This window comes from Carcharodon carcharias, chromosome 15 (genome assembly GCF_017639515.1).
Source record: "Carcharodon carcharias isolate sCarCar2 chromosome 15, sCarCar2.pri, whole genome shotgun sequence".
NCBI lineage: Eukaryota > Metazoa > Chordata > Chondrichthyes > Lamniformes > Lamnidae > Carcharodon > Carcharodon carcharias.
The window spans coordinates 105,559,870-105,584,466 of record NC_054481.1 but is presented as its reverse complement, the minus strand read 5'-3'; the positions used below and the strand labels follow the sequence as shown (position 1 = coordinate 105,584,466).

The 24,597-nt window shown below is 43.1% G+C and overlaps 1 protein-coding gene across 6 annotated transcripts in view; it reads left to right on the top strand.

Annotated features, from left to right (window-relative positions):
* The first annotated feature begins 13,893 nt into the window (after positions 1-13,893).
* The window catches only part of plekhm2 (pleckstrin homology domain containing, family M (with RUN domain) member 2), a 56,186-nt gene continuing 45,482 nt past the window's right edge, over positions 13,894-24,597 (top strand). For 5 of the 6 annotated variants that reach the window (XM_041206038.1, XM_041206035.1, XM_041206036.1 and 2 more), the window contains exon 1: positions 13,894-14,054. In XM_041206038.1, coding sequence (XP_041061972.1) covers positions 13,995-14,054 — 60 coding nt within the window. In that variant the 5' untranslated portion in view covers positions 13,894-13,994. The remainder of the gene's footprint in view (positions 14,055-24,597) is intronic. The other variant, XM_041206039.1, reaches the window with a different exon arrangement.

The window sequence follows — 24,597 nt, the reverse complement described above, 5'->3', positions numbered from 1 at the left end:
AAGGAGCCTTGGTGAATTCCTGCAGCGCATCTCGTAGATGGTACACATTGCTGCTACTGTGCATCAGTGGTGAAGGGAGTGAGTGTTTGTGGAAGGGATGCCAATCAAGTGGGCTGCTTTGCCCTGGATGGTGTCAAAAAGGAGCCTTAATAGACCCTTTTATAATCTTTTATTGGCTACTTTCTGCTTGCAGGTGGGTTGCCATTCTGCTCCCTGCCTGAACTTTTCCAAAATGGCTCTGGGCCTGCCCCCCAATCAGGTTTTGAAAATCCACTGAAAAGCCCACTGAAACCATTCAAACCAGGTTAGGAAAGATTTATCACGGAATTCAGCCTTTGGGCTAATTTCAATAACTCTCTACTGCATTCATGGAATAGCACAGGTTTATGCAACAATCCACTCTGCTTCACAGCTCATGCTTAAACATTTATTGCAATGAGCAGCTACTCATTGTGGACATGAGACTCTTATTCCCTTAGAGACATTCTCCATAATGAAGCAGTTGGTTTTATGACTATGGGTATATATTTGCACAGAGTCACATGATAGAATATGCTGGAACATTTCTTGTATTTGGAAATTGCCAGTTCAGGCTATTGGAGGTAGGATGGCATGAAGTGGTTGCCACCAGCAGTAGCCGGGAGATTAATTGTTCACTCCAGGGGCGTCAACAATCCGAGAAGGTTGAACCACTACCAGGGGCTGAAATGGAGCACTTGTGGCCTGCACAACTCAATATCCTATTCCATGCTGCATCCATCTACCAAGACATCACTTCAGACTTATTCAATTTGATGTGAAACAATGATCATTAGATGTGATGGTTTCACTGTGCCGCTATGTGAAAAAGTGAAAGGAAGATGGGGGAGGGAGCATGTGTTAATGAGCTCCTGAATCATTAAAGTAGGTACAGCCTTCACCTTACTAAATTTTGTTGAAACTGTCCTGTTCATTCTCTAGAATGAACACTGCTGTACTGTTGAAATGTGTGTCCCATTGTGTCCTGCCAATCATGACAAACAGTCACCAGATTGTGCTTCAGACAAAGCAGAAGGTCACAAAGGGAACTGACTTGCATTTATGAAACGAATTCAGGCAAAACAGAAAAAAAAAGGGGCCACAATGTAGAAAATGGAGAAAGCACAAAATATTTTTAAATCCATAAATAGTTTTGATTTTTTAAATTAAAAAACAGCTTTTAAAATTTGCCTAAGCATTATGGGTGAACACATGAGAATGGGAAGGAAAATGAGGGCAAAAGGCAAAAGAGGCCCTAGAGATATATGGATGCAGCAAGGGGGTAGCAGGTTCGGGAATAGGGAGAGGAATAACCTAGTCGATAATGTGGCTGAATCACCTCCAAACTACATTCATCGCAATCATTAAGGTGATTTATGGATTCCAAAATTTCCCTGCTGGTTAAAGAGATGATGTGACTGCTGTTTATTGTCTAAAACCATTCGCGATAAATGAAAAATGTGTCACAAAATGTGATTTTCTTATCAAGTTATTTATTGACTGGGACTTCACACTGAAATACTACTGTAGCTTCGTGTGAGCTCTCTAGGACTGACAGCAGGCTTGTTGTCAACTCAAACTTTAAAATGTTCAACTCTGAACTTGCAGCTGCACAGGAGCAGGTGTGCAATGCAAGAAAATTGTTCTGTGGGAGCTGTGAACCTGAGGAAAATGCTAAACCAGATAGTAGAAGATCTGACAGGGCTTTTAACAGTGATTCAGCAATTCCCCCTTCCCGGACCCCTGCTTTCTCTCGTGCACTGTCTGGCACCATTTTAAATTCTAACCTCGGTGTGTGTTGGGCACTTGTCTTTGTCAGTGTTGAGAGCTATTTTCAGGCTGTGACTCACTTGTTCCTTGCTCTATTTTAATATTATCAGTTGTGTTCTTGAGCCAGCTCAGGAATTCAGAAAGGAGACAGAGGCAAAGCAGAGGGGCCAGTCTTTTGTCTCAGGAAACACATAAAAAGAAAAGGGGGGAGAAAAAGAGATTGAGGGAAAGGCAGACATGGACAGGCCTCAGACACTATGGCCTTGATATTAGCACCACCCCCCCCCCCCCAACCCCAGTGAAGGGCAGTAAAGGATGGAGACAGGGGATTGAAAATTTTGAATCATGAAATGCAATACCCCTCCTCCGCCCTCCTTCCCCCCCAACCCCTGGCCCCAACTCACTGCGTATCCGCTCATTGCCATTTTTACGATGGCAGACTCCATGTCATGTTAGTGTTTCACACACAAGAGGTGGCACACTTCATTATCATATTTACAACAGGCTTCCATTGTGTGATTGGGAGCCTGATATAAATTTAGTTGTCACCGCATGGGTTTCCCAGGGCTTGGGAAACTCTGCAGCAAAGTGGAGGCGAGAGTTCTCGGCTCAAGAAGGTAAGGGCCTTTTACAGCACTCTTTGTAGGCCAGGAGAAGTAAGAGCGCATACCCTTCCCAGCCCCTCAAGGGAGCCTTTGACCTTATTGCCAGTTGCAGCCTCTTTCTCCCCATCCCGCATTTGATGAACTCCACCCAACCCCAAACCCCAATCTCTTTCTACCACCCCACCCTCCCCCAGTTGGTTGCGATCAGCCCAAATGACCTAGACTGTGACCTCCTGCTGCTGGTTGTCTTACCCAACAATCAGATAGTCTGTCCATTTGGCCGACTTCCAGACAGAAAATAGAAGAAACCAATTAAGATGAGCTCCAATCATTAACAGGACTTTGACACCCTGGGCATTGCTGGGTGCACAGTGGTCAGGAACAGGACTCAGGACTATCACAAATTAGAAACCTTTCATGTTATACACATGTTTACTATTAACTCTTTCTACATGCAACACCTTACATTTATCCACATTAAAATCCATCTGCCATATCCAAGCCAATTTACAGGTTTGGTTTAAGTCCCTTAAGGTAAGCCTTTCTGCTTGTCAACTGCATGCAAAGCTTTATGTCATCAGCAAATTTTGTAACACTGCTGGCAGCTGCCTTGCTCCAAATCATTGACAAATATTGTAGAAGGCAGGACTCCCATGACAGATCAATGTGGGACACTATTGGTAACCTAACAGAAATCTCTAAAGTCTAAAGATTTGATAGGGTAGATATAGAGAAGCTGTTCCCACTTGTAGAGGAGTCCAAGGCTAGGGCAATAAGTATAAGATGGTCACTAATAAATACAGTTAGGAATTCAGGAGCAACTTCTCCACCCAGAAAATTGTTAGAATGTGGAATTTGCTATCACATGGACTGAGGCCAATAACGTATATGCTTTTAAGGGGAAGTTAGATAAGTCAATGCAACAGTGAAACTGGGCCTGTATTCTCTAAAGTTTCGAAGAATGAGAGGTGGTCTCTTTGAAATCCACAAAATACTTAAAGGGGTAGACAGGGTAGATGCAGGTAGGATGTTTTTCCTGTTTGAGGAGTCTGAAACCAGGGGACATCATTTCACAATAAGGGGGAAGCCACTTAGGACCAAGATGAGGAGATTTTTTTTACTCAGAATGTTGTGAATCTTTGGGATTCTCTACCCTAGAGGGCTGTGGAAGCTCAGTCATTGAGTATGTTTAAAGCAGAGATTGACAGATTTCTAAATACCAATGACAAAGGGATAGTGTGGGGAAAAAGGCATTGAAGTGAATGATTGGCTATGATCGTATTGAATGGTGGAGTAGACTGGATGGGCTGAATGGCTTACCCCCGCTCCTATTTTCCTTTGTTTCTATGACAGAAAAGAATAGAAGGATACGCTAATAGGATTAGGTGAAGTAGGATCTGGAGCACCTAAACACTGGCATAGACCAGTTGGGCCAAATGGCCTGTTTCTGTGCTGTAAATTCTATGTCACATAGTTATATATATATATATATATATAGATATATATACATACCCTAAAATATTTTTTGCTTGCTCTTGTGGAACAGAGTTCAGGAACAAGGCTCCAATAAATGACTCAAGCACAATGTTCAGCTAAGTGGTCCAGGAACAGGCCTCAGGAAGCAGTGGTTGAAAATCATGAGGCTGGCATTTGCCCAGCATTGACAGCTCTGGCCAGTAAACCCTGCTGACAGTGAATGGGTTAAAATCAATCTGTAGTTCCTATAACCAGTACATGCACAGTTCGCATGCTGGACACATGATGGAAAAATACTAAAACAAGATAAGCTTTTAAGAACTGGAACATGACACAGCAGTTAGCAGTTTTGCGCCAAAACGTGTCATGTGATATACTGCTGAATTGAAAGCTGGTTTAAGCCAGGGTTAGCAAAGGGATAGCAGATGGTGCTAGGCTTACATAATATCCTGCGACCAAAATAAATGCGTTTTAGTGAAACATATAAATATCGATGCCTGTATTTTCTGTTACTCAAAGCTAGGAGCTGTCTTGGATAGGAGAGCTCTTAGTTCCCGATGAATATCCTACTTGTGAGTATAATAAATGTATTTGTTTACTTGTAATCACAGAATCACAAAATCACAGTGTAGAAGAGGCCCATTGGCCCATCGAGTCTGCACCAACATGTGAGAAACACCTGACCTACCTACCTAATCCCATTTACCACACTTGGCCTATAGCCTTGAATGTTATGACATGCCAAGTGCTCATCCAGGTGCTTTTTAAAGGATGTGAGGCAACCCGCCTCCACCACACTCCCAGGCAGTGCATTCCAGACCGTCACCACCCTCTGGGTAAAAAAGTTTTTCCTCACATCCCCCCAAACCTCCTGCCCCTCAACTTGAACTTATGCCCCCTTGTGACTGACCCTTGAACTAAGGGGAACAGCTGCTCCCTATCCATCCTGTCCATGCCCCTCATAATCTTATATACCTCAATCAGGTCGCCCCTCAGTCTTCTTTGCTCCAATGAAAACAACCCAAATCTATCCAACCTCCCTTCATAACTTAAATGTTTCATCCCAGGCAACATCATTGTGAATCTCCTCTGCACCCCCTCCAGTGCAATCACATCCTTCCTATAATGTGGCGACCAGAACTGCAGACAATACTCCAGCTGTGGCCTCACTAAGGTTCTATACAACTCCAACATGACCTCCCTACTTTTGTAATCTAAGCCTCGATTGATAAAGGCAAGTGTCCCATATGCCTTTTTCACCACCCCACTAACGTGCACCGCCACCTTCATAGATATATGGACACACACGCCAAGGTCCCTTTGTTCCTCAGAACTTCCTAGTGTCATGCCGTTCATTGAATATGTCAAATTACTCCTTCCAAAGTGTATCACCTCACACTTTTCAGGGTTAAATTCCATCTGCCACTTATCTGCCTATTTGACCATCCTGTCTATATCTTCCTGTAGCCCAAGACACTCAATCTCACTGTTAACACCCGGCCAATTTTTGTGTCATCCGCAAACTTACTAATCCTATCCCTACATAGTCATCTATGTCGTTTATATAAATGACAAATAATAGGGGACCGAGCACAGATCCCTGTGGTACGCCACTGGACACTGACTTCCAGTCACTAAAGCATCCTTCTGTCATCACCCTCTGCCTCCTACAACTAAGCCAATTTTGAATCCACCTTATCAAATTACCCTGTATCCCGTGTCCCTTTGCCTTCTTTATAAGTCTCCCATGTGGGACCTTGTCAAAGGCTTTGCTGAAATCCATATAAATTACATCAACTGCACTATCCTCATCTACACATGTGGTCACCTCCTCAAAAAAATTCTATCAAATTTATTGGGCATGACCTCCCTCTGACAAAGCCATGCTGATCAAGCCTTGCCACTCCAAGTGGAGATAGATATTCTCCTTCAGAACTTTCTCCAATAGTTTCCCTACCACTTACGTGAGACTCACTGGCCTGTAGTTCCCTGGCTTATCTCTACAACCCTTCTTAAATAGCAGAACCACATTAGCTGTTCTCCAGTCCTCTGGCACCTCCCCCGTGGCCAGAGAGGAATTAAAAATTTGGGTCAGAGCCCCTGCAATCTCCTCCCTTGCCTCCCACAGCAGCCTGGGACACAAATCATCCTGACCTGGAGATATGTCCACTTTTAAGCCTGCCAACACCTCCAATACCTTGTCACTCCCTATATCAATTTGCTTAAGAATCTCGCAGTGTCTCTCCCCGAGTTCGATACCTTCATCCTCATTCTCTTGGATGAAGACCGACGTTCACGTTCAATAAATCTCGAAAGTTAACTTACTTCTTGCATCACAGATGTGCACATTGTCATTTTCCAACAAAAGTGATGGAAACAAGTGCTTTCCCAATATGTGCCCCCAGTGAGAAAGGGTCCAAGAGCACACATTCAGAAAATTGCACTTTTAGTGCCAGCAAGTTCTTTGATCGTGGGAATAATGCAGCCAGGCCTGATTCTCCCCTCAGCCAATATCCTCAGAGGCAAACCTTCCAGCAGAAAGAGATGAAGATCAGGAGTATGAACTCTGGTCTATTCATTATTCATGCTAAATTTAGTGCCCTTACTGCCATCCTGTGAGGTCTTATGGCGCAGTGGGTAGCATCCCTGTGTCTGAGCCAGAAGCTTCAGGTTCAAGTCCCACCCCAGGACTTGACGTCCATGGAAGCTGCATTCATAACACAGTCAAACAAGTTGATTATCAACCTGAAAAGCCTTCCAACACATGCCAATGGTAGGTGGTAAGAGCGGGAGAGATTCCTGGTCAGCCATGTGATGGAAAGAAAGTTGGAGCCGTTCCCAGCTCTATCCATAGCTCCAAACTACAACATGCATGTAAATGCTCATGTTGTCATAGCAACTTGGACTCCCTGAGTGAATGGTAACACACCACTGTCATCCTAGCATAACTAAGCACAGAGCAAGAATTAACTACCATTGATCCTATACATAGAATTATAGAATGGTTACAGCACAGAAGAAGGCCATTTGGCCCATCGTGTCTTTGTAAGGGCTAGACCTATACCCCTGCAGTTTCCCCATAATCCTGTGAATTTTTTTCTCTTCAGATAATTATCCAATTCCCTTTTGAAAACCATGATTGAATCAGCCTCCACCACACTCTCAGGGAGTGTATTCCAGATCCTAACCACTCTTCGCCAAAAAAGCTTTCCTCATGTCACCTCTGGTTCTTTGGCCAATCACTTTAAATCAGTGTCCTTTGGTTCTTGATCCTTCCACGAATGGGAACTGTTTCTCTCTATCTACTCTGTCCTGACCACTCATGAGTTTGAACACCTTTATCAAATCTCCGTTCAACTTTGTCTTCTCTTCTGATTCAAAGCAGGTAAATATGCCTATTATACTCAGAAGTACGATTCTCATCAGGGATTATCACAGAATTACAAAGTTGTTACAACGCATAAGGAGGCCATTCAGCCCATCATGTCTGCGCTAGCTCTCTGAATGAGCACCTAGTGCCATTCCCTCACCTTCTGCCCGTAACCCTGTACATTTTTCCTTTTCAATTAACAGTCCAATTCCATTTTGAATGGCTCAGTTGAACCTGCCTCCACCAAACTCTTCAGCCAAGTATTCCAGAACCTAACCACTCGCTGTGAGAAAAAGTTTTTCCAAATGTTGCCATTGCTTCTTTTACCGATTACCTTGAATCTGTGCCCTCTCTTTCTCAATCCTTACACGAGTGGGAACAGTTTTTTCCTAACTACTCTGTTGAGAACCTTCATGATTTTGAATACCTCTATCAAATCTCCTGTCAACATTCTCTTCTCCAAGGAAAACAGTCCCAACCCGTCTACGTAACTGAATTTCCTCATTTCTGGAACCATTCTCGTGAATCTTTTTTGCACTCTCCCTAACGTCTTTGCATCTTTCTTACAGTGTGGTGCCCAGAACTGGACACAATACTCCAGTTGAGACTAAACCTGTGTTTATATTAAGAGGACTAAAAGGAACCTTCCTGGCCTCTCAATGATAAATTCAGTACTCCCAGTACTCAAAGAGAGAGCACGCTGGAGGCAAAGGGAGAACACAATTGCATTTATTCTTTGACAAATACAACCTTATAATAGAGCTCCTTGCTGAAATTACTGAATTTACCCTTATAACCCATTACCACCCTGCACAGTGCATTTATTAACTGAGCACTGGTATTATATGTCAGTGTGCATGCATACTATGTAATTCATGATGAATTATTGCTTCTAACTCACTTCTGGTAATAAATTTTATATTCTCAATGTGTTGTAAATATTATTTACTCTAGAGCCAGGCTGACATATATAATTAAGATCCCAGCTACCAGGCTTTCAAGTATTATAAATACTTAGAAATAACTCCAACAGCCGGGCTATCGTGTTAATGGAAGGTCAGGCTCAGTGTCTATTCCTGACAAGTGTATAGAGTTGCCTAGTAACATGTTACACAACATTATAAACATCGCTGACTGAGAGGCAGCCTCCAGAAGCCAGTCGGACTAGTTGAGCGTCTTGTACAGCTTTGTGTAATGCATTGGAATAACCCCTATTGGATTAGCTCCAAGAGAACAAATGGATGAATTAAGATTTGTGCAAGAATGTGTGAAGCACTGTGAGGTGTCAGGGTTTGCTTAACACTGTTTAATGCTGCAGTGACAAGTTATTTTCTTTAACAAAATAAAAGGTACAGTTTCATAGCAACATCCAACCTCATCTCTGACCAACAATCCCAATTCTTAACTAGCGACTTATTGATGTCAATTAGTGCAAACCCTGACCCCACTCATGCTAACAAGCAACAGCATTTCTAACCAACAATCTCTGCTCTTGCTCTCTCTAAATTACCAGCTCTGGCTACAACCAACTTTAGTAAGCATGCAAGATTCAGAAGGTAGACACTGAGAGGTTGTTTCCCCTGACTGGGGAATCTAAAACCTGGCGTCACAGTCTCAGGCTAAGAGGGGATCATTTAGGACTGAGATGAGGAGAAATTTCTACACTCAAATGGTTGTGAACCTTTGGAATTCTCTACCCCAGAGGATGCTCCATTGTTGAATACATTTAATTCTGAGATAGATAGATTTCTGGCTCAGGCAATCAAGGGAAATGGGGAGCAGATGGGAAAGTAGAGTTGAAGTCCAGGATCAGCTGTAATCATATTGAATGGTGGATTAGGCTCAATAGGCCCTATGGTCTACTCCTCTGTGTCCTTGTTTTCTAACCACTCACCCTAGCCCCACATAACATGACCAGCAATTGTAGCATTATCAATTCCAACCAGATTTAAAAGATTTAAAAGATTATCAATTCCAAATAGAAATCTCGCTGACTTTAACTAGCAACCCACACCCACCAATTCAAACCACCAATCTCTAAATAGCAACCTCCAACCTCCATCATATCTAAGCAGCCACTCTAGCCCCATTATGCTTTGACCAGCAACTACAACTTTACAGACTGCAGGCCTCCCCCACCACCAACTTCAGTAAACAACCCAATATCTCTAATTCTATCCAACAACCACAACTCTCATTAGCTCTAACCCAAGCCCAGTCCTGACTAACTCTAATCACCATCCCCAGCCTCCAGAAATTCTAACAACAACCCTCATTCCACACTAACTCTCATAAATGACCTGCACTCCCCACCTACACTGGTTATCATTCCTAGCTATCATTGTGCTATCCATCAGGATTTTCCTGCATTGGTATCCTGCTGGTTTCCTTAAAACAAGCCCCAAAATTTGTCCGCTGAGGTCAGTGACTATCCTGGAATAACTGGAGTGTTCCATGGGACACTGTTACCGAACCAATTCGCTCCATTTAGGGCCATCAATATAATAGTAAACCTGCCAAACAGCAGTTAGCTAAATATAATTCTTTGACAGAGCTCCTCTCATAGTTCAATGTGAAGCAGTAAAAGGGACTCCGTCAGTGCAATGGAACAAGGGAGCGATAATGTTTCTTAACTGTGGCTGTTAACACTGGAAACTGAGGGTCAGCCAAACTCAGCCTGTTGCAATATCATTTGCTACACGAGGCAGGTGGAAACAAAACCCTCGGGACCGGTCAAAGGAAAGTCATTCATTGGAATCAGTGTTTCAGGAAGGCCAGCTTCCCATTTATCAGTAATGTCTGCAAAGACTGATCTATTCAAAGCCTTCATGTGTGCTATGTAAATAGTAGGTGCGTACGAGTTTGAATACATGCACAAATTTGTGTTGCATACAAATTTGAATTTCTGTATGCTTTATGAATGTGCATGCAGATCCATGTGCGTGTGAGCATACTGATCTGTGAATGTGAATAGCCTGGCTTTTCCAATCCCATTGAAGTTCAGACTCAAGCAATTAAGTTATGTTAGTAGATCAGTAACCGGACCTCAACTCGAGTACTTTGTCCAGTTTTGGGCACCACATTTTAAGAAGGGTGTCAGGGCCTCGGAGAGGAGATTTATTGAATGATGCCAAGGATAAGGGGCTTCAGTCATCCCGAATGATTCTACCATTCATTGAAGTGACTGATGCAAAAGAAGCAAAGGTAACACGAGGAAAAACTTATTTATGCAGCAAGTGGTTAGCATCTGGAATGAACTGCCCTGAAGTGTGATGGAGCCTGATTCCAATATGGTTTTCAAAAGGAAACTGGATAATTACATAAAGAGAAAAAAATTAGCAGGGCTGCCAGGAAAGGGCGGGGGAATGGGACGAACTGAGTTGCTCTTGCAGAAAGATGTATAGCCACAAAGCACCAAATTGCCTCCTTCTGGGCTGTAACTATTCCATGATTCTATATGCAAAGCTGGCCAGAAATGCATTGCGCCAATTGCATTGAATTTTCTGAAGTTAGGTTATTTACACAATAACAACTTGCGTTTCCATGGCCAGCCTAGAAGACACAAACATATTACTGGCCCATTACTGGGCATTCTGCAAACAATGTTAAGGTGTCAGCCATGACTCTCATTACTACATTAGAAGGTTGTGGGTTCAAACCCCATTCTGGAAACTTGCACATGTAACCCATGCTGACGCTCCAGTGCAGCACTGAAGGAGCTCTGTACTGTCAGATGTGTTGTCTTTTGGATAAGATGTCAAACTAAGGCATCATTTGCCCTCTCAGGTGGATGTAAAAGGTCCCATGGCACAAGTTTTAAAAAGATCATGTAGTCCTGGGCAAAATTAATCCTGCAACCAGAATCACTAGAGATTAAATATGTTCTGGTGAAAGGTCATTGACTCAAAACGTTAACTCTGTTTCTCTCCACAGATGCTGCCTGACCTGCTCAGTATGTCCAGCTTTTTTTGTTTTTATTTCATATTTTCAGCATTTGTAATATTTTGCTTTTATGTCACTGTAGATTACTTGTCATTATCATTGCTTGTTTGTAGGACTTCACTGTGTACAAATTTGCTGCCTCTTTTCCTGCAATGTAACAATAACTACTTCTAAAGTATTTATTAAGCTTTAAAGTGCTTTGGGACATTCTGAGGTTGTGAAAGGTGCTATATAAATGCAAGTTCCTTCTTACTAATTCCTTTCTTCCCTTGGTGGCCAAAGCACATTTCCACAGTCCACCTGCAACTCCCACTCCCACCCTGCTTTGGCCACTTTGTTCATCTTGCTCTCATCCCTCCCCCCTTGACTGAGAATCATTTTGTAACTCCTAGCCCCATCCCCAATATTTTCATTTCTGAAAGCCACTTCCCCTCCCCCACAACACCCCCCCACCCCACCCCCCACCCCCATCCCCCATCCCCCCAAGCCCCACATCACTAAACATCAACTCAGCACTGCTTCCCTCATTGATCAGCTTCTTGGCCTTCCACTCGCCCTCACTGCAGACCACTTCGCTCCTGTTTTCCCACATCCCAGGTACTTACTCCCCAGTTAGGATACCAAACCACATAAACGTACAATAAATGACACTCTGGGCCTTCCAACCCCACCCACCAAGCAGCATTTCAGTCCCTCTCACACGATGAGCAGTATTTCAGATTTTGGAGAGTGCCAACTTCCTCACTCCACTGAGTTGCAACCTGGGCCCCATTATATGACAGGATCCTTACTCTGGCATCTTTTCTACTAAATAGGTTTCACCTTCACTAGCTCTTAAGTGATTAGCACTTCCACTCCCCTGCATTTCCTCTGTACCCCTCCCTCCATGTGCCCCCCAAGTCCAGAACTTGAGGTGTATAATGGAAAACCAGTCACTTGAGCATCTTATAGAAAACACTTAGAGAAGAGTTTAGTTGCTAGCTTGTTACAAACTGTGGGTCCTTCCCTGACTTCAGTAGTCCAGTGATATTTTCTCATTGCCGTTCTGCTGGAATTCAGCCTTCAAGACCAACACAAGTGAAGTGAAGCGATGGCCAATTACAAGCGTGGGAGCCAAGGTTTCTTCAATGATTCATAGCTGACTGCAGGACCACGTTTCACATCATGAAGCACAGGGTGAATCTCAGGTTGGGCAGTTCTTGGGGGCATTTTGACAGAAGTGGTTTGCTGCTCATCCTGTCGCTTTCATTTCGAAGGTCTTGTTACCAGGGGCTCCTGCCCCTTTTGGTAGCTGACTGACAAAGATGTAAGCTGAACAATAAAAAATAACTTTAGCATTCTCCCGATGGGTCAGTAACTTTATCCAGTGAGTATACGGAGAAGGTGCCAGATTTGTTCCCCTGTATCAGTTGACATACTGATAGGTTGGCGAGGTTATTTGAATGACTGCCGTGGTGTGGTCAACTCTGCCCTTTTACGACCCTCAGGCTCGGGTGGCCCAGCAGGTAGTACCTGGAAAGGTGCCATGTTCAAGGTTATGAGATGGGCATGGTGATCCAGTGGATTCTGCAGTGATGAAGGTGGAGGAGCTACAACCTCAGAGGACAATGGCTGGCTGGTGCCAGGCAGAGGTTCCTCTGGGAAGAGGATTTGTGTTCACGTGAGGAAGGCAACGGGAAATTACCTTATGCTTCACTTTATGGTCAGTACAAACAATTCTTATCAAGCTAGCAGTGGGGTTGGTAGCACCACTTGTGTCAACATCTTGCTCAGTACGGATGTCCATGCAGGTGGACCCAAACAGTTATCATACTAATCAGAACTAGGTCACCCACTGTTGCGATGATCAGAAAGTTTGGAAGAAAGTTTGATCACCTATGCCACTCGACATGGCACTTAGACAACGGTGAAACGTTGAAATTAAATGGGGCTGCAGGGCTGCTACAGTTGGTCTCAGGGCCAGTTAGAGTGAATTTAAAAATCAGCAAGGGTTCCTACTGCGGATCAGTATCTGGTGATCTCTATGGGAAAGTGTTGGGATGGATGGTCAGTAGAATGGGGATCAGCTGGGATGTCCTCACAGTTCAATGTCCTGTTGAAGCTCACACATGGAGAACGGCCACTTGGAGGAGGCACTGAACCAGCAACCAGTCCTACAGCACACAACGGAGGCCAATCGATCCATCGTGCCTGTGCTGGCTCTTTGAAAGTGCTACTCCAATTCATCCCACTCCCCTGCTCTTTCCGCATAAAAACAGGAGATGTTGGAAACACAGCATCAACTCAAGTCAATTTTTATTAGTACAGTACTCGCTCGATGGGATCTGATGTTTAACTAGCTCGATGATACCACCTGGTGTTCAAAAAATATTACACGCTGTCCTCGTCTTAGGGTTGATTTCACCTGCGGATTCCCATTCCTGTTGCGGCCAGAGCTGCAGCCTCTGAACTCCACTCAGGGAGGTGGAAATAAACCCCGCCCCTTGAGGGCGGGTGGCCCATGAAATCTCGCCCCTTGAGGGCGGGAGGCAGATGAAATCTCGCCCCTTGAGGGCGGGAAGCAGGTGAAATCTCGCCCCTTGAGGGCGGGAGGCAGATGAAACCGCGCCCCTTAAGGTCAGAAAGCCCCGCCCAATTTCCTGTCATCAGATGACGCATGCGTTGTTGTCCTTTTCGGTCGCGCGTTCACGTACGCTGTGGCTGTCCCCGGGGTCGCGCGCGTGGTCTGGCCCGTGCGGGAAGAGAGAGTGAGGCGGCGGCGGCGGCGGCGGCCAGGGTCTGTCATTGGCGGTGAGGATGCGGAGGCCGCGAGCATGGAGCCCCTGAAAGTGAAGGACCGGATCCTGGAGAACATTTCGCTGTCAGTGAAGCAGGTGAGAGGTCTGAGCCTGCAGCACCTTTCCCAGCCCCGGGTCTGTTAGAGCCGGGCGGATCCATTTAGTTAACCTGCGCTGAATGTTTTTGTCCCCGGCCCTTTTGGTACCCAACAGCCCTGCCTGGCAGGGCGTTGTACAGAGCTGGGCACCGACTGGCTTCCATTTTTATTCTGCAGGATTCCAGAGTTTTCAGGCTCCTGTTCCACGATTCTGCCGATTTTCTTACACAAACTGGTAACCAGTGTCCGGTTAATAGCTGGGAGAGAATCAGCACCACCTTCCACTTGGTGGGGAAGAGGGCCCATGATGTGTGGCTTGATGGGCTGAATGGCCTTTACTTGTTCCTGACTTGGTTCTGGGGTTGCAGTAGCCATAAAAATGCTGCCTTTCTTCTGATGCATTGTCACAGGTTGGCAAACACCCCAGGCACAATTCGAAAAATAATCCCTTCAAACTCTGTAAAGATTAATTTGTATACAGCCCCCACCACTTACACTGCCCATGTTTATCATGGGCACCAGCCTTTATTTGGGCAAATGGTGCTAACCGTTTCCATTGAAGTAAAATATAATGGTGCTACTTATATGACACATGAAGTGTAATAGAACGGTGGACCCAGGGCAGTTCATCACATGGCTTTGGAGTGTGTGGCCAGAATGAGATATGGCTGGTGGAACCTTTGTCATGTTAATGTTAGCATCAGTCATCACAATGATACTGTTAACTTGTGCACCAACAAAGATCAAAGCCTTGTACACACATTAATTAATGGTACAATATTGGTTTTAACAGTACTATTTAATTTGCCCTTTTTAAAAGCTTTTGAATTGATTAGCACAAAGTACTATAACAATGCATGGAGTGCTACTCCGATAAGCAGTCTCATGCTTAACCATCTGTCATTTAGAGCAGGCAGATTGTGTCAACAGCAACTTACTGGCTCAAAGGAATGGGGATTGTATTCTGTGCAAATCATTGTAAACTTTCTGTGTAGCTCCTTTACTTATTGTACACCATGTTGACATCTTTTGCAGTGAAAGTTGAGGGCGCGGACAGCAGGATGCTGTCAATCGTCTTGGTTTCACAGATGACTTGTCTAAATTTGGTAATTTTTTGTGAGGAATGTTAATGCTGGAGATTGGAACTTTCTATTTTAAGCACCCGTTGTCAGCATCAAGCATGTTCAGGTTGGGTACAGAACAGGTTAGATACAGAGTAAATATCCTCCTACGCTGTTCCGTCAAGCATTTCCAGGCCTGTACAGTGTGGACTAGATTGAGAATAAAGTTCTATTTACACTTTAACATCTAATACTCCCAAACCAGTTATTGCATAGTTTAGATGCAAAACTGCCTGATCAAGCACTTCCAAGTCAGGTACGGTATGGATTAGATGATGAAGTTTCCTTTTACACTGTCCTTGTACTGTACCTTACTCTCAAATTCAGATGGTTTTGGGCTGATCCCAGAGATGAAGGGCCACCATGATGTTAAAAATTCCTAAATTAGGTTGGTTTTTCTGTTGCTGAGATGCTTGCCCTCCAGCAGAGATTTGCTTCTTACATTTTAAAAATGCTCTACCATCTTTTTCTGAAAATAAAAACTATGGTTTGATATTTGAATGCCACCAAGCATCCAAACCTCCATGCATACCAACCCAGATGGTCCCAGTCCATCTCCAATATTGGTTGGGGGTGGGGTGGGGGTGGGGGGGGGGGGGGGGGTGTTTGGGGGGGTTGGGGGGGGTTGGTGGGGGGGGGTGGGGGGGGGGGGGGGTGTTCCCACTGGTGATTTTGTTTATGTTCTGTAGTCATCCTTAAAATGACCCATTGCTGTCTAATATCCACCCTCTACCACTGCTACAAATGTATTGCATAGTGACCTGCACGAACCGGTAAGTTCCTAGGTTCATTTTCTGGTTTGTGCTGTGCTGAGCTGGTTAGTGCCCTTAATGAACAGTGAGGTTTAAGTTCTGAAGCTTGGTTAACATATATTTCCAGCAATAATCCTGTGAAATGCCCCTTGTGAAATTACACAGAAATGCATTGCCTAGACTGGAATCAGACACTCAGAAATGCTCAAATAGAGCAATCGACATAGCAGATGGAACAAAGAAGAATTTGGAACAGCTGCTGGAGGCTGAGTGCACATGTCTTTGAGTAAAATCGATCATGAGTTGGTTTAGTTTCTGCAACAGTGTTGTTTAGGAAAGCATTCTGTTTCTAAAGGAGGAATTCCACACTTTGAGATGGGGAGGTCTCTGAGCTTTAACAGTTTGGAAGGTCATCTGTCAATCTGCAAATGTGCACAACAGGTGAATGGAATCCAGAATACTGCATCAGTGAACAGCTTTCGAAATTAACAAATGGTGGTATAATTTGATCTAGTTTTGTATAGAGGAAACCTGTTGTTGTTGGGGTGACACTTGCCAATTTCCACACACCACCACCGCCCCTCACCCCCAGCTCCAGCCCCAGCCCAGGATATTGCTTTAATAAATCCTTTAAACTTCTCAGGCTTTGCTAGGAACTAGCTGTGTGTAGCTGGGCCTGTGTATCTGCAGATCTGAGTGAACTCCATTACTACATAATGTCTGTATGGATTGTAAACTGGAGTGGGAAGACTCTATATAATATTTGCTCTTAAATAGTGAAGGCACTGGCTCCCCCGTGCAGCACTACAAGGGATCAGAACCAGTTTAAGAATTAACAAGTATGAATAGAATGATGTTGGAGTAAAGGATGTGTGTTCCATCTTGTGTACACAACTTTTAAGTGTAGTTTATTGGTAAATATGGATAAGTTCAGCAGTGCAGTGGAAGGAAGAATTTGGAATTCATTGAAGGTTGGCAAGATGAGCATAGGCTTCAACAACACTTGAGAAAGAGGACACAGATCCTATAGCACTTATATAACTAGATAAGTAGTGACTGCACATTCAACAATTGCTTTATACAGTTTGAAAGGCACGTTCTTGAATATCTCTAACTGGGGATTAAAGTAAATAAAGGGGCAAATCACAAGAAACTGGCCATGTGGCTCATAATCTGCTGATATTTTTTCTCCATCTGAGCCACCTAATCTAATCCCACTTTCTTGTTCACACTTCATCTCTTTCTGTATTCCTCTTTGCAAACATTTATCAGGCTTCTGTTTAAAGGCGTTTATGGACTCTACTGCAATGGTTTCTAAGAATTTCATGTTCTAACCATGCTTTGTGTAACAAACTTATTTTAACAACCTCATCAATCCTTTTTGTGATCATCTTAAAATAGTGTGCATTGAAGAGCCCTATTGAGTCATCACTTAAAGCCTGAGCTTCAGTGTAGAAAAAGGCCTGAACTTCTTGAGTGTCTCTTCATAACTACATCCTGTTTTCCATTGTAACCTTCAATTGAATCTGTTGTGCATTTTCCATTCCTTTTAATAGGGTACCAAAATTATACAATACTTCCAATTGTAGTCTAAGGCCTCGTACAAGTTCAACCTTACATCCTTTTGCCTTGATCCAAAACCAATGATCCTGTTAGGTTTTTATTGCCTTAACTGCTTGCACTGACTTCCTTTTAATGGTTTGTATACCTGCACTCCAAGGTCTCCCTTCTCATCTATTCCATTTAAAGTCTTGTTATTTAAAATGTATTTTATTTTGCTTTTTTTTCATAGCTAAGGTGATTTTCTTTTCTCTACATTGAACTGTATCTGCCCATCTTGCAAAGGTAAACTCCCCTTTGAGGAGCCTATGGCACCATCATTGCTGAGTGCTAAAGGAAAAAGTATTTTTCCACCACTACTTGACTATTTTTGTATTTAATTGGCAAGTAATTGCATTAGTTTTGAATGATGACAAGATCACTGGGCAGTTTCTGCTACTGTATGGTTTGTTTGAATTGTGGTTCAGTGTTTTAAACCAGTTTCTTTTTTAGATTGCAAATCTTTTTTCTTTCTTTCTATTTAGTGAATTGATGGAAAACTGACACTTATTGTCCAGTAGTTGTTTTGGATGGAGGAGGGGGCACAATAATAATGCCCAGAATGAACTGCTTCCCCAGAACTTTCTGTGGCTTCTACCTCTCTTCCATTCACGTGTGCAGAATTTGGGGAAATTATATTTGGTACCTTCTGCAAAAAGTTGTGTGTTTTAAAAAAAAATTAAGGGTTTCTCAGAAGCAGGGGCTGGAACTTAAAATAACATTCTCAGCATTGAATGACCAAAAAACAGAAGGGAAGGGGTTTGAAAAATGTACAAATCCCAACATGGAGATGATGTTGCAATAGTTTCCTGGTGGCATTTTTAGGAGTATTGGATTGCCTGGACATGGTGTATACAGGGGAGAGCTGCTGATCAATATTGTCTGTGTTACTATCGGTTCTTGCATTTACTATACAAAGAAGTTTATCAGAAACATCAACAATATGCATTTATGTCACACTTTTAACGTAACAAAACATTTCCAAGATTTACAGGAGTGTTATCAAATAAAATTTGACACACGGCCATGTAAGGAGATTTTGGGACAGGTGACCAAAGGCTTAGGGCAGGATTTTCCGCTCCCTCCCACCACCACGATCTTCCGGTCCCGCCGCAAGTCAACGGACTTTTGGCTGCGGGGAGTCCTGCCCGTGACAGGGCCGGAGAATCCCAGCCTTAGTCAGAGGTGGGTTTTAAGGAGGGAAGAGAGGTAGAACAGTTTAGGGAGGAAATTCCAGAGCTCAGGGCTTTGACAACTGAAGGCATGGCTGCCAATGGTGGAGCAATTCAAGTTAGGAATGCCCAAGAGACCAGAATTCGCAGAATGCAGAGCGGGATTGGGGGAGAAAGCATGGGGATGGATGGGTGGAATAGGGTTAGTGGAGATTACAGATAGAGAGAGGTGTGGCCCCACAGCATTTGAAAACCAGGTTCAAGATTTTAAAATCGAGGCATTGCTTAACCGGGAGCCAATGTAGATGCATGGATACAGGGATATATATGAGCGGGTCTTGGTGTGAGCAGGGACGTGGGCAGCTGAGTTTTGGATGACCGCAAGTTTGTAGAGGGTAGAACTAGGGAGGTTGACGAGGAGTGCATTGGGATAGTCAAGTCCAGCGACGAAGATTGACAAGGATGAGGGTTTCAGCAGCAGGTGAGCTGAGGCAAGGATGAAGTCAGGTAATATTATGGAGGTGGAAATAGGCAGTCTTGGTGATGGTGTGAATTTGTGGTGGAAAGCTCATCTTTGGGCCAAATAATACCAAGGCTGCAAACAGTCTGCTTCAGCCTCAAAAGGGTAATGTCCTATTTGGAACCTTCACAGTGGACTTAGGCCAGAGCTTGAAGGATACTGGCTGGAGGCAGCACAGTGTGCGATGGACTGTTAGTTTCCAAAATTATGGGTGGGGTTAGAAATTCTAGTCCGGGCCTCAAGAGAAGAATTTCAATGTTGTGTCATGGGTAAATTGCAAAAATGGGTAGTGAAAATAATTGAAATAAAATAGAAAATACTGCAAATACTCAACAAGTGTGGTGATGGAAACAGAGTTAAAGTTTCATGTACATGTACCTTTGTCAGAACTGAAAGGAGATTTAAGCAAGTATGGAGACAGGGAGAGGGGGATGAGGAAAGAACAAAAGGGGGGATCTGGATAAGGTGGAAGGCAGAAGTGATTAAATGACAAAAATAGATGGTAACGGGACAAGTAACACACAAAAGACAACTCCAGAGGAGCTGTAAATGACGACAGCGGAATCATTTACCAGCACCTGCTATTGAAAAAAATTGGGGCAACGGTTATGATCAGACATTAAGTTCACCAGAAGGTTGTAAAGTGCCTAATTGAAAGATAAGGTGCTCTTCCTCGAGCTTCCATTGAGCTTCATTTAGAACTGTGGAGGAGGTTGAGGTCAGAGTGGGAGAGAGAATTAAAATGACCAGCAACTGGAAGCTCAGGGGCATGCCTACAACAGACTGAACAGAGATGCTACAAAGTGATCACCCAATCTGGTTTTGGTTTCCCCAAAGTAAAGGAGATAGCATTATGAGCAGCAAGTATGGTCTTCTAAACTGGAAGATGTACAAGTAAATCACTGTTTCATCTGGCAAATGTGTTTGGGACCCTGGACAGTGAGTAGGACAGGTACTCTATCTTTTGCACTTGCATGGCAAGGTGAATGGGTATTGGGTGATTAAAGAGCAAACCAGGGTTTGTTCTGCACAGATGCTGCCAGACTTGCTGAGTACTTCCAGCATTTTCTGTTTTTATTTCAGATTTCCAGCTTCTGTCAGTTTTAATGGAAGTAAGCAGTTTTGTTGCTTTGATGCCTGAGTCAGGATTTGTAGTGAGGTGCTTTTGGTCATATGAAATCTAGCCATATGAAATCTTCACAAGTCTCAACAGTGTTTTTCATTCATTTTTCTTTTACAAAAATCATTTTTATTTCTTGGAAACTCCCACTCATCCTTTTTGTGTCGGAAATAGTTGCAAAAACTTGGAACCTGAAACGATATCAAAAAATGTTGGAAATGTGTCAGAATTTTAGACCGTTTTAACATTTCTAGCATCGCTCATTATTAAGAATAGACCCACATTTGTATTTCCTCTTTTGATCGCTTCTAAATTGTCTGATTAATGCCCCTCATGAAAACATAATTTCTACATTATACATTTCAGAAAGGAAAATTACTTCATTGGTTGGACTTCCTGAGGTTGTGAAAGGCACAAGCCTTCACTTTTGTTTGCTTGCTTGTTCTTTTCTCTTTTTTCCTTGAGTAATCAGCAGGGAGCATAGGCAGGAATTGTATTTCTTCATCTTCGGCTGCTCTAAAACCACATGTACCGTGTTCTATTTCACAGGGCAAAAAAGGAAGAGGATAGAAAATTTTGTCACCATGTTAGATGTCCTATCCTTATACACTAGGGTTTTGTTCTTTCCCAACTTGTCAACCTCCTGTAAGATGGAGCGCTGTTTCAAGTTATTGTACAAAGCTGTGTAAATGTTCCAAATTCTGTTCACATACTGTAACTTTGTTCCCCTGTTTGGCTCCTTAAGCATTGCGTATTGGGTTGTGGTTGAAGGATGGTTTGAGACTGAGCATGTTAGGAGTTTTTGCCAATGTCAGCCTTCCCTTATGTTGGTTAGCTATCCAACCTCAGCTCAGAGCTAAGATCAGCAGCTCTGTAGCTGGGGAAGAGTGGAGTATCCTTCACAATGTCACTTCTAGCAGGCTTATAACCAGTAGCACTATCATGTGGCCTTGTTCAATGCAGACAGTATGCCTTTTATCGATGTGAGTAGGATAGAGGGTGTAGAATATTACTGTTTTGAGACTGTTCAGAGTAAAATAGTTTTATTTGATATTAGGTCACCAATCAAACATTGGATATAACAAGTATAAGGCTGAGGCTGGAAGCTCAGCCAATGTGCAGCTTCAAGGAACAAAACCTGATTCCAGTTCTCTTAACACTTCAAATTGTATTGCACCACTCCTTTGGAGGTTCCTTGGCTAGATTTCACAGCACTCTGAAATTGACAGTCACACAGTGCTCTCCTTGTCCTGAAGACCGCTGCAGATCCCTCTGTTTGTAGAGAGCATTGAGACACTCATGGGCATCTTAGTCACAAACCAGTTCCCTCTTAAGTGCTGATGAAATCGTTACAGTTTGAAATATCTAACACTACTGCAAAGCCTTAGATCACTGGCTGTGGTCTAACAAACTGTTAATTAAAATTAAAAAAAACCTCAATATTTGAACACGAATAGGGTAGTGCACACTTAAACGGTGAAGAGTTGAGCTGACCTCTGCATGATGTTTGGTCAGTGTAGTAACAGACATGCCAAGTCATTTTTATCACACTGATGCACTGCCTTGGGAAAGGGGTCTGAGAACAATCTGGTGTGAATTCTGATTCCCACCATTCCTGACTTTGATTGTGTGTTAAATCTGTTGTACTTTCAAATGGAGACTTGAACAAAGGTGACTTGTGTAAATTAGCTTAGAGAGAAGATCCAGCAGGCTTGTCACATTGCTGCTGCCTGGTTTGGGCCTGCTGGTGTTGTAACTCTTTTGAGTACAAACACGTTTCCATCTGTTCCTATTCAGATGAAATTACATTGTTTCATAATTTTCCATGGTGAGATTTGAACTCTTGATCTTGGGGTTACAAGCCCAGTACCATAACCACTTGGCTATTTAGGCCAAGCCCTCTGCTGGTGTTGTAAGATTCATGGAGCAACTCAGTCGATAATGAGCGATCACTGAGTGTTGAATTGGTGGTTGTCATTATGTAACTCACATGATTGCCAGTGTTTTGGAAGGGGCAGTGAGTCATGTACCTCTTTCCTATGCTTGGCAGAATAATATGATTCACATGCATTTGTGCCTGACCGAATACTGCACAGAAGCAAGTGTGTGTTAAATACTGTAGGGTGGGGTTATAATGGCAAGTAAATTTGATTGGAATCCATAATGACTTTATACAGACAATTGCCAGAGTAGATGAGGTACTCTTCCCTGAGTGCATTAGAAACAGCTGGATGAGAAATGACCCAAGCCCCATCTAATTCACTTCCCATCATCCCGATAAATAATGTAATTGTTGACTAAATTGAACAAATCAATCTCTAGCAGTTATCCCAGTGGTTCGGAAACTGGTGTCCACAAACCACTGAGGGCTCGTATGGACTTTCTAGAGTGACAGTAACACTGAGTCAGCCTTGTGGATGGGTGACCACCCATGGCACCACGATCGAGAGTAATCGATTGAGTGGTGGCTGGAGGACATCTTACCGCACCATATCCTGCCCACCTTCATCAACATGCTCGGCTCCTGTTCCCCTAGTGGTTTCTCCCCGCTCCTGCCAAGAATAGACAGACTCTCCAGTGAGAAACAGGCACATTTATCTCACAATGTGTTAGTAAATAGCCTGTTTTCTTAAACGCATTATTAAAACAATGAATACATGCAACACTTTGATATTATGAATATTATATGGTTTAGACAGAGGGGGAGTTCATGATTACTAATCCATTTGAAGAAGGGTCCTACAACCAAAAAAGCTTGAGAACCATTGCAATAGTCTACAGTAAACTCAGGCATGACAAGGGAAAACAGCAGTAGTGCAAACTTTGGAAACTATAGGTCAAAAGTCACCTGTTTTTCCAAGCATGGCCTATGTCGTTTTTCAAATTTCTCATGTAATGTAATTCCATATTGTTTTCTGAAGGAAATCCTATCTAGTTTGAATGAATCAATAGTAACTGTTGGACTGTTGGCACCATCTCCCATTGATTACTCGTTCAATGAGATAATGTGTCCACAGATTTGTTCTGAATCTACCTACCCCATTTCAAGAACAGGCTATATCCTCTGGCTGTACTGTTCCAGGCAAGGTGGATCAGCTCCTTGGGATTAACATTATCAATTTTCCTCTTTTTTGGAATCATAAAACTAGCAATCATTTCACTTCTCAATCTTCTCTACCAATGAAAGTATGAACAATTTACATAATCTCTCATCATAATCCAATCTCCCCATCCCCTTTAACCATTCTAATTGCTCTGTTCTGTATTTCAGTAACTGCAGTATCCTCCTTCTACTGCAGTGACCAGAACTGTAAGCACAATTGAGTATAATTGTATTAATGATTTATGCGGCAACTGGACTACCTCAATACTGACCTTTACCCACTGCCACCAAGCATTGTTGCAACAGATCCAATTTGTCATTCCGGACCAGATTCCTTACGTTTTTCTACGCATGTCATATTCTTTCCATTTAAATATTGAGCATTTTGCATATCTCTACATTTAAACTTCATCTGCCACCTATCTGCCTAATTCCCAAGTAAATTCAGTGATATGTACATGGGGAGGAAACTGTATTTTTGTTCTACTGCATTACAATAATCCTGTGTTCACACTATCCTTCACAGGATTATCTAACCTGTAGGCTACCCTGTGGCTGCAGTTAGCTCCGTTCCTCAATCAATTGTTTAGATGCTTCAGGTGGATAACACAGGAACATTCTCTGCTCCTATGGGAGAAGCTCAGTGATCCAAGCTGGAATTTAGTTAGCTAGAGTATCTTAAAGCTGGTGAGTCTCCAGTTTACAAAGAGTGATTAGCTCCAGTGGTTCAGTGTTTATCAGGAAATGGACCTGTTCAGCTCCTCCTCCTTAATGGTTATTTCTGAGAACTTCCTGCACAAGATCCCCTGGAAAATCTGTTACACCACCAGGAATGATGAAAAAATACAGTTGAAGAATGTGATTTAGCCCACTGCATGGCACTGGTATTCAGTTGCATGCTAATTATCATGGACACTGTTAACCTCAGCTGTTTTAGTGTTAATGCATAGTGTAATAGTTGGAGGCTGTGATTAATATATACACAAGGGGCATGCTAAACATTACACTGAGTATTATCGAGGTTTAGAGTTTGATATATTATGGAGTTTACCCAACGGCATAGACTTCAGCTAGTTATACAGTTACTGTGTATGACATAGCAAATAATTGCCTGTTATATTTGTTGTGGAGTTCATTGTCTCTAGCAGTAGTTA